The 16,240-nt window shown below is 40.7% G+C and overlaps 1 protein-coding gene across 1 annotated transcript in view; it reads right to left on the bottom strand.

Annotated features, from left to right (window-relative positions):
• Nucleotides 1-16,208, bottom strand: part of phf21ab (PHD finger protein 21Ab) — a 77,441-nt gene extending 61,233 nt beyond the window's left edge. Inside the window, exons 1-3 of the mRNA XM_084335106.1 lie at nucleotides 16,173-16,208; nucleotides 15,492-15,543; nucleotides 7,032-7,130 (exon numbers count right to left, since the gene is read on the bottom strand). Coding sequence (XP_084191232.1) covers nucleotides 7,032-7,130; nucleotides 15,492-15,533 — 141 coding nt within the window. The 5' untranslated portion in view covers nucleotides 15,534-15,543; nucleotides 16,173-16,208. The remainder of the gene's footprint in view (nucleotides 1-7,031; nucleotides 7,131-15,491; nucleotides 15,544-16,172) is intronic.
• Nucleotides 16,209-16,240: the final 32 nt, after the last annotated feature.

Genomic DNA, 16,240 nt, shown 5'->3' with positions numbered 1-16,240 from the left:
AAATATAAGCAAAGTGTCCCGGAAGACAGATGGTCAGACCTCCACAAAATGGAACTAGTCATAAATGACCAAACCTGTCTACATTTTCTCCCCAGTCAATAATCATAATAACAGAGCAGTGTTTACAGTTCTCTGTAGAATGCATTTAAAAAATTACAAAATAATGAGAAAAAAATAATATATATATATATATATTAAAGATCCAGAACAAGTTTTAATTCAGTCATGTTGTTTAGGTTAATGTCACAAGCTTCAGAACAAGTATCGTTTGATTTGTACAGCAAACTATCAGTAGGCTGAGGGGGCGTGGCCTTCTGTTCACTACTGAGGACCAAGACAAGATGTGACTGATGGGCCAATCAGAGGAATCCATGTATATTATGTAATATTTCAAAAGGAAGCAGATTGTATATCTGAAATGGCTTGATTTTGTTGATATCCAGGGGGATAGAGATCAAAGTACTTAGTTATCATTTTCACAACAACAACAGTTAACATGTTAAAAGGTGCATTTATATAGTACTTTTATCCAAAGCGCTTTACAATTTTGTTCCTCACATTCACCCATTCACTCACACATTCACACACATACCGACGGCAGAGGCAACCATGCAAGGTGCCAGCCTGCTCATCTGGAGCACGGTTCAGTGTCTTGCTCAAGGACACTTCGGGAGGAGAGAGAATCTAACCTGGTCACTAAGCCACTGTCGCCCCATTTTACATCAACATACCTTCAGTAAAAAAATGCGACAAGATTGAAAAACGCGATTTACTTTCTACTGAATCAAGTATATTTTCTAAAAGCATAATTTGTAGTTTTAGTATACTTTTTTTTATGTATTCATAAAATATACTAAAGTTGTGTTCAATTGAAACCACTTAAATTGTCATTAGCGTGTTAAAAGTTGTACTTCGGATGTACTTAAATACAGTAAAACTTAGCCTAAACATCATAGTTTTAAGTGTACTTATATTACACTTACAGCATATTAATGACTACCACACTAAACATGTGCTTTGAATTAGTACCTGAAAGCACATAAGTACCAAAAATATACATTATACAAGTATACTCTCAGAAAGGTAGATATGGGTAGAAATATACTTTCAGTATGGAAGATATTTACTAGTTGTTGACTTGTGTTGCAAAGCCAGCATCAGCTCACAATCCCAGTTCATCAGAACAATAACTCATCTACTGTAGAGCAGTGGTTCTCAAGAACCCTCAAACTGATAGAGGCAGCGGACCCCTATTCAATAAGCTTGAATAGGGACCCCCATCTGAGTGGTTTGGGATGAGATTCCATAATTCCATAGCGTGTCCATTATGTAGTGGAGGAGCCAACAGAGAGTATGAAACCTCATGTTGAGAACCACCTTGGACACTATAGTATACACCTACCCAGAACCTTGTTTAAACATAGACCCTACCCAACCTAGAACCTTGTTTAAACATACCTACACAACCCAGAACCTTGTGTAAACATAGACCCTACCCAACCTACACAACCTAGAACCTTGTGTAAACATACACCCTACCTACCTAGAACCTTGTTTAAACATACATCCTACCTACCGAGGAACCTTGTTTAAACATACACCCTACCTAACCCTTAAGCCCGACGGGCCCAGTACAGGGCAGATATTCATATCACACCATAAATCGAGCAATAAAGAACATATTCATTAATGTTGCATTTTCTTTTTTCAAATGTAGCCAAGAGTAAAGACCCTAACCCTGTCAAAACAGCAGTCAAAGGTCTGGTCAATGTTAGCATGGTGTTATTCACCGTCAAAGATGAAAGAAAAAGAAAATTGATATTCTCCTCCTTTGGTTCTCCTTTGGTTCAGTATTTACTCAAGCCTAGTAACAGACACAATATTTCTCGGTCCATAGATGTCCCTAGATGCTAAGAACATGCAAATGGACCTTGTAGAAGTGGAGCAATCTTCCATTTTTAGGCAGATTTTCAGAAAATATGGCTCAAGAAGTTAAACATACATCCTACCTAACCTAGAACCTTGTTTAAATTAAACATACATCCTACCTAACCTAGAACCTTTTTTTTTTTTTAATCCACTTTCTCCTTATTTTTCTCCCATCCCAATTTCGCTGTTTCCAATTCTCCCCTCCCCTGTCTTGAACATTGCTCGCATATGCCCCCCACAGGTCGGTCGTAGGGAGGATAGAAGCCTTGCATCACGTGTCTCCTCCGGTACACGAGGAGGCAGCCTGTCACATCTTTTCACCTGCCAGCGCGGACTCTCATTGGCGAGGTGTAACGTGTGGGAGGCTCACACTACCCCCGCCATTTCCTGTCTCTGCTGTGCAGGCGTCCCCCAACCAACCTGTAGGAGTCGCTGTCCACAACGTCCAGATTACCACCCATCGACTTCCACCCGCTGACTCTGCCAATTGAGCCAGTATGACGGCCGGCCCAAGCCAGAGGCAACGCCGACAGCCGGATTTGAACCCGGTGTCTCTTGCGTTGGTGACGAGCGCAATGTCCGCTGCGCCACCCAGCCGCCCCCTAACCTAGAACCTTGAACACTTTCAACATACATCCCATCTAACCTAGAACCTTGTTTAAAACATACACCCTACCTAACCTAGAATCTTGTTTAAAACATATAACCAGGCCTACCTAACCTAGAACCTTTAAGACTTTAAACATACAGCTTACCTAATCTAGAACCTTAGACAGACACTTAAAAACCTACAAAGAAGAAATGTCAACGACTCACTGCAATATCAATAATGGACCCAATAAACATACTTAAAAATTCCAAAAGAAAACATCCAACGAGGCTGCGACAACAAGGAGGCAGTGTGGACATAAGTAAGACAACAAGGAGGCAACCAACCTATTCATATCCATGACACTAGATAGTAATATGGACATACGTAAGACAACAAGGAGGCAGTGTATTCATATCCATGACAGAAGATAGTATGGACATAAGTAAGACAACAAGGAGGCAGTCTACTCATCTCCTACTCCCTACCCACCAGCCCTAGTAGAGGTGAGGGGAGAAGGGGGAGCAGGCCTATAGAAGAGCTGATGCCAGGTCTACACTACATGGCTGAATGACCACTCCTTTGGGAGATGGCTGGCTGGTGTGCTGAGTCTGATTTATAGGGTGGGCGTTAGAGACCAAGGCCCACTGGAAGTCATCTGCTGGCCGAATAGCTGACCTGACCAGGTTCACAAAGACTCACGCGAGACACGTTGATAAGACACGTCTGTTCCCACAGCAGGGCATCAGTAAAGTCAAGTCAGGTATCTAGTCCCCTGCCTCACCGTGTCACAGTAGCTCTTCAGATACACAGCACACTTGTGTGTCCTTTTCAACACTGAACTAGGGCTGAGCACCCAAACATTTGGACCTTTGTTCGTTACGTTCGCATTCAAATCTTAATTAATGGGTTCGAACCTCCGCTTAAATCTTTTTAAATTTTAGTTTATTAAAATATATATATATATTTGTACTATGTTGTGTTCACAATAATTCGAAAGTCACACGAACACAGGTCACAACAACACAGTCTAGTGAGATGAGGAGGGGCCACCGTCATATCAGGAAATTAATCAGTCATGCAAAAAAGAGAGAGTTGAGTGACTCATAGGGGTGGGAATCACCAGTTTCATCATGATACGATACGATATCGATTCTTTGGACAACGATACGATATTTGCCGATATCACAAAGTCTCTCACGATACAATACGATACGATTAGATTCAGGTGCCTGGGATCGATATGAGATGATATCATATGCCCATTTAACACAATCAGTTATGAGACTCGCCACAGGATTTTCAAAATAAGAGTATCGATATGAATCGATCTTATTACATCGCATCGATCCGATTCGATCGTTGATAATTACATCGATGTATCGATCTGGATCGATGTATCGTCCCACCCCTAGTGACTCACACGTCTTATTTCATAATACAACGTTTCCGAATGGACGTTTGGATTAAACCAAGTGTATGCAGTGATGCTTTCCCAGCGGAACACAAGTTACTTAACGTTACACAGGTAAGTTATGTTATGCACGTTAATTAAGCTATGCAGAGCGCAGCTCTTTAGCTTGCTAAAGTTAAGATAGCAGGAGCCATCGGCCAACAAAGATGTTGTTTCAACAAATGGATTCACAAAATGGATGATCATCCAAACGTTATTGAAGCCTCCCGTGACCAGTACTCTTAATAACTGCAGCAATATGCGCTACGTTATATGCGTAAATGTGTGCCAAGACTCGACAGTACTGAACCAGAAAAAGTATTTAGGAGCCTTTTTTTTTGCATGATTAAAAACGATGGTTCGAACGTCCGTTCGAAAAACCCTGGCGAATGTTCAAATCCCAAAAACATGCTTGGGGACAGCTCTATAACCAGGAACACCACAACATACCTAACCAGGAACTAGGGATGGGTACCGAATTCGGTACTTTTGAGGTACCGAACCGAAACACGTCGGTACTACCGAGTATCGAATCAAGTGAGAAAACAAAAAATGTATTTTTTATTAATATTTTTTTTTTTTTTTTTTTACTTTTTTCTTTTCATGTCAACGTTCACACGCACAATATATGCTTACCTAGGATTTTACTTGATTCAACAACAAAGCAGTCGGAGCAATGACAAGCCGAAAACTGTCGAAATTGTAGTTATTTGAAGTTTGGATTTTTTTTTTCGACTGAGGTAGGTAAATTAAATTTCTTGAGACTAAAGTACCGAAAAAAGGTACCGTTGGGTACCGGTATCGATTCACAGGTACCGGTACCGGTATCAGTTCAAATGTGAAAGGTACCCATCCCTACCAGGAACACAACATACATCCTACCTAACCAGGAACACAACATACATCTTACCTAACCAGGAACACAACACACATCCTACCTAACCAGGAACACAACATACATCCTACCTAACCAGGAACACAACATACATCCTACCTAACCAGGAACACAACATGCATCCTACCTAACCAGGAACACAACAAACATACATCCTACCTAACCAGGAACACAACACACATCCTACCTAACCAGGAACACAACATACATCCTACCTAACCAGGAACACAACATACATCCTACCTAACCAGGAACACAACATGCATCCTACCTAACCAGGAACACAACATACACCCTACCTAACCAGGAACACAACATACACCCTACCTAACCAGGAACACAACATACATCCTACCTAACCAGGAACACAACATACATCCTACCTAACCAGGAACACAACATGCATCTTACCTAACCAGGAACACAATATACATCCTACCTAACCAGGACCACAACATACACCCTACCTAACCAAAAAAAAAAGAAGAAAAAAAAAGAATCTAACCCTAACTAACCGTACTGTCATGCACTTGTCCTAATAAACTAACCTACACTGTAGCACTCAACACTTTGATGAACATTGTTGCTCAGCTGATAGAGTTGTGCCCTTCCTGATGGCTTGTCGTACAGAACTTGTAAGTCGCTTTGGATAAAAGCGTCAGCTAAATGACTAAATGTAAATGTAAATGTAACCAGGAACACAACACACATCCTACCTAACCAGGAACACAACACACATCCTACCTAACCAGGAACACAACATACATCCTACCTAACCAGGAACAAAACATACATCCTACCGAACCAGGAACACAACATGCATCCTACCTAACCAGGAACACAACATGCATCCTACCTAACCAGGAACACAACATACATCCTACCTAACCAGGAACACAACACACATCCTACCTAACCAGGAACACAACATACATCCTACCTAACCAGGAACACAACATACATCCTACCTAACCAGGAACACAACACACATCCTACCTAACCAGGAACACAACATACATCCTACCTAACCAGGAACACCACTTGGCAGCCTAATTGGTTGTTAAGATTGGGGCCACCCTGAGATTCTGGAATATCTGATTACAGGGCCTGGGAGAGACAGAGACCTGGGAGAGACACAGAGACCTGGGAGAGACACAGAGACTGGATTTTCTTCATTTTTATTTAATGGTAATTTCACCAAATACTAACAAAATGGTTCTTAACCGGCTGTCTCGGACTAATTGCAATGCCTGTGTTTCTAGAAATTAGAAATGGCGGAAAATATAACATGGTGCCGATGGTGCACCCGACAGACATACAGAGCCAAGAGCAGCTGTATATTTGTACAAAGTTTCAACTTCCTGCTTTTAAAACTCTCTTTTTTTTTTTATATATATCTTTTTCCCCCTCCTTTTTCCTCCGATTTCTCTCCCATCCCAATGTTAGTCGTTATGCCAATTCCCAATCCCCTTCCTGGTCGCTACGCACTTACCCCCCACAGTCGGTCTGGGAGAGTGGAGGCTATCACGTGCTTCCTCCGACACACGTCTAGCCAATCAACCGCTTCTTTTCACCTGGCAGCGCGGACTGAGAGGGCGTAGCGTGTGGAAGGATCACACTATCCCACTTAGATCCTATCCGCGCTTAACTGTAGGAGTCGCTGTTTACAACGACCCGGACCCACCCCGCCAGCTTCTCCCACCCTCTAATACTGCCAATTGTATTAGTGTGAACGGCCAGCCAAGCTGGTGACAACCCCGGAGCTGTGAGCTGGATTCGAACAGGCGAATCCTAGCGTCTCCGGGGTTGGTGACAAACGCAATCTCCGCTACGCCACCTGACCTCGCTTTTAAAACTTTCTAAATGAGATCTCTTAATTACTTTTCCCCCACAGAAAATGATTGATTAAGGAATATATCATTTAAACACTTTTTGCGGGTCCTAAATGTTGCATTGCATGTATCCCTACTTCCCATTTCCCCACGTGGAACGCACCTGATTGGATAAATTATCTGCTGGTGCACTAGCGTGACATCTAGTGGCGGGATGATATGTATAGCACTTTTAACCTGGGTCGGCAACACGTTTCTTCAGGGAATGGAACCCCTCATCTGTTGGATACACTCACTTTGGGCTAATATTTCGGCAGGTGAATAGTCTCCTACCTGATGGATTTGTATTTCCACTTTGAGGGCCTCCTGTAAAGTCTGTAATTCCATCATTGATCCAGTCAGTCTGCCGGTCAGTCCAGGGAAACGTTCAGCCTGGAAGCATGCGCACACACACACACACACACACACAGACAGGGAAAAGGAGAAAGGCATCAGGACAACACTTCACATTAGATATGTTAATTCTTACAGTTACACAGCAATATGGGCCTCATGCAACTGTAAAATCTTCATTGGGTTAAGTTCAGTATCCAGTATGAAGAACATGTGTGGAGAAGGACTCTACTGATCAACAACATCATTTGTAAGTAGGAAACAGGGCTAGCGGGCAAATATTCTCAATTTACCCTTTTAACCTCTTAACGGGCACCGGCACGTATACGTCCCAACGTGCCCGTGGGCGGACCGCACAAAGTCATGCCACTTTGCGAGCGTCTAGCGGCTCAGGGCTGCATTTTTCGCCGAACATATAAATTATTGTTCGAAAGATCCATTTGTTGCCAACGTCAGCGTTGTAGCCAATGAGAGTACCTTTCCAATAATACCCCACGTGGGGGGGGGGGGTGAATAAGGGATCTAGGTGAAGAAGTCAATCACACTTGAGGATGAATGGCCGTGGATAAGGAAATAGATTTGGAAGAGCTTTTTTTTTCACACGGTTTACTTGAATCTCTCTCAAAGACGCATTTCTGAACGGATTTTTATAAAATTTGGACCTGTACTACATAAAACTTCAGGCTATGGATTTCTTTTTATATATATATATATATATATATATACACACACATACGTATTATATATTTTATATTGCAACCACTAAATAAAGATTTTAGTACACACGTTCAACTCAAGTTCAGACCTCTGTTACACTATTTCATAGCACTAAAAGTGATTTTCCTTTTTTGCATTAGTAACTTCTGAATGTTATCTTTCAAAAGAGACCAGGCCCATGCATGTGCTATAAGTATAAAGATAAGCTTTGCAAAAAAGTATGCAGTCCTCAAGTTAAAGTAAAAAAATTGCCACTTTTCTGGGTGCCTGTTATCCCTTTGGTTGCCGAAAACGGAGATCTACGTTTCTGTGGCCCAGCGCTTGAGTGCCGGAAACGTAGATCTACGTTTCTGTTTCGGTATTTCTTTTATTCGCTATTGCCATTCATAATTCATCGGGGCAGCCTGTGAATGCTGTACTGAATGTGTCTGAGATCGCAGACGGTCAATACCGCCGCCTACCGCCTTGCGGACGCTATTGCACTCCATTTGAAATGATGTAGTTTCTTTTCTCTACTTTTCTCTATCTAAACACTCCGGCAAAACAAGCGCTTGTAGGGATGGCTTGGACAACTGACCCCGCCCGCCCGTTCATGTGCAATGCCGGATAACGTCGGAGACAGGATCGCTGTGGATATCTGGAAGGGTGATCAGATAATTGGATTATTCTTTTTGCATTACATCAGAGACAAGGTAAGGACTCTATATATCTTGTGTTGATCTGATTTTTTTTTTTTTTCACGATCGTGTCTGTGTTTTATGTGTGTGGGCCGTGTACCGTTGGTCACATCACGGCACGAATGGGCGCCCCGCTGCTGCAAGCCCCCTTTCATCCGTGCATGATGAAAGATAATACCGATAATCTAGCGTCGATTTCAGATTGATTGTTGATCCAAGCGAGGAATGGCAACGTGATAAGTGAAAACGCTGTTTTCGCGTCTTTTCATGAGATTACTCAGAATCACTGAAACTATACTCATATTCACCACGGTATAAAACGGAAATGTACGGATGAAAAAAGTATCTGTTTTTTGCATGTTGACTGGAAGAAACTCACTGACAAATCGAAAACGTTATTAGATCCATAGCCATAATATTTAATATAGTTTTTAGCACTGCAAACACGCCATTCTCTCCATTGAATAGAACGCTGGCACTGAAGGCCCACAGTGCCCCCTGCTGCCTGGCAATCAAAGTGTTAAGAGGTTAAACATGTTTGTGCTTACCGTCTTCTCCAGAGTCCACAATAAATGGAAACGGATACGGATCAGCTAGCCTAAAAAACGACCTACCTTAAAACTCATGGAGAAGGTGTTTTTGGCTAACAGCTAGGCTAGCTGATCCGTATCCGTTTCCATTCATTTGTGCTAAGCTAAGCCCATTTCTCATAACATTGTGTGTTCCTATAATAATGTGATATTTGAGTTGGTTATCGTTCGTGACGTTTGACATGTTGCAGGATCAAGTTTCTACATATGTCCCTTAAGTTTCCCTTTCCCTTTTTTCAAACTGTGGGACACAGCGAGGTTTGAGCTTTGCATGCTAGCTGTGCTCCAAGGTTTCAAATGGCAAATGCTAATGAGAATAGAATAAAAGAATAGAAATACTTTATTGATCGCAAGGGAAATTCAGCACCACAAATCGCTCACAATGAACATTTAGTTTGTCTAAAGTAAAAATTAAAAAATAAGAATAAGAATCAGAATAAAATAAAAATAACAGCCAGAGATACATTCTAAAATATGTATATACATTCTAAAGTTCTGAAATATAAAGTAATGTCAACAAACCATTCCAGGGAAGCTGAAAGACAACTGTAGTTAGGGACGGGTACCGATTCCGGTACTTTTAAGGGTATCGACCAAATCACGTCGGTACTACCGAGTACCGATTCACATGAGATCCACCGGTGCCACATTTCAGTAATGTAAGATTTTTTTTTGTAAACTAAAAATAAAAACTGTTATTTTGTAAAAAAAATATATATATTTTAAAGATGCATGTGTATACAGATGCAGCTCAATAAATTAGAATATCGTGGAAAAGTCAATATATTTCACTGTATTGATCCAGTAATTTGTGCAAAAGGAGCCCCAACCAAGTACTGAGTGAACATGAACTTTTCAGAAGGCCAACATTTCTATATGAAATATATTTATGTCTTATAATATTCAAACGGTCTGAGATACAGAATTTTGGGCTTTCATGAGCTGTAAGCCATAATCATCAAAATTCAAACAAATAAAGGCTTGAAATATTTCATGAATCTATAATCTATGAGTTTTGCTTTTTTAATTGAATTACTGAAATAAAATAACTTTTCCACGATATTCTAATTTATTGAGCTGCACCTGTATATATATATTAACAAATTGTTCTAAATAAATAATAATGATAATTCATTTGAATTTTGGACAAATTCAAATGTGATAAATGTCTAGTGAAGAAATATAAACGAAAGTCTTAAATGTCAACATGTCCCTTAACACTTTGAGTGCCAGCGACGAGATTTCTCGTTAGTTCATGCCAACCGTTGAGTGCCAGCCGACGAGAGATCTCGTTTTTAATCGTTATTTTTTTTATTATTGATTTCCATTCATTTTTCATCAATCTAGCCTCACGTTACCAGTGGGGATCTGTCTGAACTCGAACAGGGAAAATACCGCCCCCTATCGTCTCTCCAGATGGTACTGCACCCCTTTGGATTGGATTGAATGAAACGCATGGAGAAAAAAAGTCCTGCTTCCACATTTTACTTGTCAGACAAGTAACCGGAGACAATCCAAGTAATCGCCCACCACCAGAACAGCGGAGAATGTGTGTTTCCAGTACCCAGCGTTGGATCAATAAACGCGATCGATATTTGGAATGGCGATCAGGAATTGAAATAATCTTTTTGGAGAACATCTGATCGGAGGTAAGGAATCTATTTTACCAGTCTTGGGATAATCGGAGCTATTTTCACCTATATATCAGCGTGTGCCATATGTGTGTATGTGTGTGTGCGATCAGGAAATAAGATAATAGATTTTTCAGCCCGCTTCTATAGCATGCATAAGTACACATACTATCGATAATCTAGCGTTTATTTGAAAACGATTCATAAATAGGCCGATAAATGACGACGTGTTTTGTGTATTCCAGTGTATTCCAGTAAAGGGCGTTTATCACAGAATCTTTATTTTTTTCTGAAACTTTCAAAAAACGAGCGTTTTTCAAAATGGTATAAAACGGAAATGAACCGATTAAGGGGAGACACTGCAGGTGAATAGGGTAAAAAAATTTACTAATAGATATCACAATGAAACTTCCCCAGTTGATTACTTATATTACGACAAGACTTTTTTGTATTACAAGTTTTCTGAAATTGTATGTTTAAATATGCAAATGAGGCATGATCTACTTAAATATGCACTAATTTGCATATAATTCCAGGACAGAAATCTGAACATTGGATAAAGCCATTTTCAAAATTATAGTTTCATTTTGTTGACATATTAGAGCCAAAGGTTATTACAGAGGGGATTTTGGAGATCTCTTTTTATCACTCCATAAATCAGAAAATACTCCATTCAGTCCATTTTTATGGTAAAATTCCATATTTCGCCATGTTTTTAGTAATAAAATGTGATATAAATCAGGGTATGAATGCGATATCAACAAACCCTTCTGTAAATACCTTCAGAACATAGATATGAATAGAACTGGAAGGTTTGGTGTATGTGCGTGCTACTGAAGTGGAGATTTCTGGCTCAGAGTATGAGGAAAAACTCTTAAAACTCATTTTTGGGAAAACGCCTTCAAAGTTCTGTATTGTAAAATACCATACTTTTTTTTTAAACAGATATTTACAAACACAATACCTAATCAAACCATTAGTAATAGACAACCTAAACACATGCCTGATAACTGAATAATAATAATAATGATGTTATTGAACTGAACAGAACTACACACAGGCTACAAGGCAAAATATATTTGAATAGATATCACTATGAAACTTTCCCAATTTGTTATGTACATATAAACTAAGAAAAAATACATTGCAAGTTTTCTGAAATTTATGTTTATATATGCAAATGAGGCACTTCCCCATTAAATATGTGCACATTTATGGATACAATAAGGCAAAATGATGTAAAATAAACAACTAAATGTGTGTTATTGACGTTTTATTGTCACTAGTTTCATAGAAGACATGTTTAGGAAGCAAAATATAACAAAATCAACAAAAAAAGTATATTTGACTATTCACCTGCAGTGTCTCGCCTTAAAAAACAATCCGTTTCGACAATATTGACTGCAAACAAGTCATTGATAAGCGACAGCCATATTAGACACATAGCCATAATTTAAGATATAGTTTATGCGTTCACAAATATGAGAGCTCTGTCATTGAAGTGGGTGGTGGCACGCAACAGGGTTCCGGGGCACCGGAGGCGTGGCACTCAAAGTGTTAAAGGTGGGACAAGGACACATGTTTTTATACTATATACAATGGGGGAAATAAGTATTGAACACATCAGCATTTTGTCCCGTAAATATATTTCCAATGTGGCCATTCAAGTGAAATTTTCACCAGACTTTGGTATTAACTCAGGGAATCCAGACAAAATCTAAACATTAAAGTCCATACATAAATAAAGTTATGTGTAATAAAGTGGAATGACATAGGAAAAAGTATTGAACACACTAACTGAAATTAATTCAATACTTAGTGGAGAAGCCTTTGTTTGTAATGACAGCTTCAAGGACGCTTTCTGTATGATGCAACTAATCACCTGCAGTATTTAGGTGTGATTTTGGCCCATTCCTCTACACAGATTTAAATCTTGAAGATTGCAGGGGGGCCTCTTGTGAATCTGGATCTTCAGATGCTTCCACAAATGTTCAATTGGGTTTAAGTCAGGTGATTGACTGGGCCATTCCAACAAGTTGATTTTCTTTCTCTGAAATCAACTGTGAGTTTCCTTTGCTGTATGCTTTGGATCGTTGTCCTGCTGGAAGGTCCCGCCCACGTGTCATCCTCAGCATCCTGGTGGATGGCAGCAGGTTCCTCTCAAGAAACTCTGTACATGGCTCCATTCATTGTTCCTTCAATGATATGAAGTCTGCCAGTACCACGAGAGAAGCAGCCCCACACCATGATACTTCCACCTCCAAACTTCACTGTTGGTATAGTGTTATTCGGGTAATGTGCAGTGCCATTTCTCCTCCAAACATGGTGTTGTGTGACAGCCAGAAAATAAAATTTTGGTCTCATCTGACCAGAGTACATGCTACCAGTAGTTCACTGGCTTGTCCAAATGTTGTTTGGCAAACTTTAAACAAGCTTCAACATGTCTTTTCTTCAGTAGTGGAGTCTTGCGGGCTGAACGTGCACAGAGGCCATGGCGGTGGAGTGCATTGCCTATGGTCCTTTCTGTCACAGTTGTACCTGCTGCCTCCAAGTCTTTCTGGAGCCCTTTCCTAGTGGTCCATGGCTCTTTGGCTACTCTTCTAAGTATCCTTCTGACTCCCTGATCAGAAATTTTGCGAGGAGCACCTGTGCGTGGCCGGTTGATGATGGAGTGATGTTGCTTCCACTTACGGATAATGCCCCCAATGGTGCTTACTGGAAGATTCTGAAGTTGTGAAATACGTCTTTAGCCCATTCTATTTTCATGATTTGCAACAATCAGTTTGTGAAGGTCTTGAGAGCTCTTTGCTTTTACCCATCATTTGATGTTTCTTGTGTGGCACCTTGGTAACAAATTTTTTTTTATAGTCCATCAATATATTCTAACCCAGTTGACATTATTAGCATAGATAGGAGGTAGAGTTGTCTCCTAATTAGTTTTGGTTTTCAGCTAGTTCCTTGCCTTTCCTTGCTGTGGTGTACTGTTTTTTTCTTAGTGTGTCCAATACTTTTTTCCTGTTTCATTCCACTTTATTACACATAACTTTATTTACATATGAACTTTAATGTTTAGATTTCTTGTCTGGATTTGTTGAGTTAATACCAAAATCTGGTAAAGATTTCGCTTGAATACGCTCATTGGAAATAAATTTACTGAACAAAATGTTGATGTGTTCAATACTTATTTCCCCCATTGTATACTGTCAGGAGTGGACATTACATTTAAAACTGGATTTATATTTAAATACCACCCTTTACAAGCTGTATAACTCCACCCAAGTAGTTTTGCCTCGTTACCTTGTGTCCCAGGATGCCTCATACAGCTATGTGCCAATACGTGCCAAAACATTGCCAGAAATAGCATTTTCTCCTATTTCTCTAACAACATTTGATACTTCACTATTCCTGGAAAATGTCTCTGACCCACGCTGCACTCTGGGTACCACAAACGCATGTCATCCAGTAAAGAATCATCCATTTTTAAAAACTAACCCGTTTTCCCCACTCATCCAAAAGAGATTAATGGTGCATTCAGTCGGTCCTCGTCGACTCGTAAATGTGTCATGTGACCAGGTTGTATACACGAAGTGGTAGTGTCCGGTGCACTAGTTAGGTCAGAGGACCAGCACCAATCAGACCCAAGGCAGCAGATTCAGACACATTATTCGACATAGCTTTCATGTTGTTGCCAATTTAATAAACCTTTAGGAATCCCAGCATGTCAACATCATATTTATGATGATGTCTCATGATGCTCCACTGCGTTCATAAAGTATATTTGCAGCAGAAAAAGTGAAGGGTCAGTGAAAGGTCAGTGGTTGAGTTTACCACTGGTATTTACCACTTCAGTCACTGTTCAACCTCCTGGTGGTAAACTAGTTACTAGTTGACGAGGGCTGGCCAAACGCACAGCACAGCTAGAGTGAGCACTTCCCATCTACACAGCACAGCTAGTGAGCACTTAATCTACACAGCACAGCTAGTGAGCACTTCCCATCTACACAGCAGCTTCACAGCACAGCTAGAGTGAGCACCTCATCTACACAGCACAGCTACAGCGTTACCACAGCATTACCATTAACCCTTTCACTGCCACACCACCAAACGGTTAACCCTTTCACTGCGACAATACACCTAAGGTTAACCCTTTCACTGCCACACAACAGCAGGTAACCGTCGGTAGTGTGATAGTAAAGGGTTAACTTTCTGTAGTGTGGCAGTGAAAGGGTTAAGAAGCAAATTCACACAACTTTGTTTTCTACCCACAAGACAAGTAGATCAAATGGTGTCAGGCCATGAGGAACAGGATCTTTCAGAAGTGCTCACGCATACATCTCTATAGACTCTATGACATCACTCACTATATCTCACCGCTCCCATCATATACAACTTTCTTCCGATTGGTCCACAACAATGGAGTGAAAATTAACATTACTGTGAAAACATTTTGACCGTTTTCATTGGATAATGTTCAAATCGAGCCCATCCCAACATTAGGTCCTGCCCACAAATCCTAATTAGTTTGAAAATGCGTCAAAATACCTGAAGCGAGATGTGCTTTGAAAGCGGTTGTGTGTGTGGACTTTAAGAGACTTCTGTACATCCAACAACAGCAAGTAGAGAAGGGATACAAGCGACCTTGAAAACATTCAAGGTCAAGAATCACAATGATATTTAATAGACTGCGTTACCGTTGTTTTTTTATTCACTGAAACACTAAACTAAGAGAAAGAGATAAATCCAGTTCTCAATGTAGAAAGGAGTGAATACTGGGTCCCACTTTACCTTAACACCGTCTCCAGGTTGAATACCATCCAATTGAAGCATGAAAGAGCCGCTGGAAGCAAAACAGACAAAACACAGTTATATGCATCTACTGTAAAAATATTTATATAAAAAAAAAATGCCATACAAAATATTTTAAATTATTTAAAAAAAATTTGATGAAATATGATTCTGGGGTCGGGAAGAGGACGATTTTTTTTTGCATGGCTGGCCTCTCTGTCCAAATGACCTGTTATGATATGAATCTGCAAATAGTTTGATGGTTCAAAAAGCCATGTGTTGCGCCCCGTGTGCCAACCGCATACAATGTCGCAGCAGGGCCCGGCCCTGGTTAGAGAGCACATCAAGCCAAGCTGCGACGCTGCCGGAACTCTCTCGCAAGTGTGATAGCGGAGAGGCAGAGAGGCAGAGAGGCAGAGAGAGGCAGAGAGCGAGGCAGAGAGAGAGAGAGAGAGAACTTTAGGAAATTACATTGCACTGACAGACTAGGCCGAGTTAAGGGGGGAAAGCGTCTTATATTTGGCGTGTTTCATAGCACAACAATTAATAAACAGTGAGGAACAGGAATGAGTGGAGTCTGCCCGAGGCGCTGTTACAGCCGTCCAGTCACATTGATTTCCGGGCCAGGGCTGCGAGCCAAGAGGACAATTACACCAGGACCTGCAGCCGGGACTCACTCACCACCTGGCAGTGTGACTGGTCCTCACCGCTCTCTCCGCGTCCCTGACGAGACAGGAAAAACACACAGG

Source organism: Notolepis coatsorum (assembly GCF_963971535.1).
Source record: "Notolepis coatsorum genome assembly, chromosome: 18".
In the NCBI taxonomy this organism is placed as follows: domain Eukaryota; kingdom Metazoa; phylum Chordata; class Actinopteri; order Aulopiformes; family Paralepididae; genus Notolepis; species Notolepis coatsorum.
This window is presented reverse-complemented; position numbering and strand designations above follow the sequence as displayed.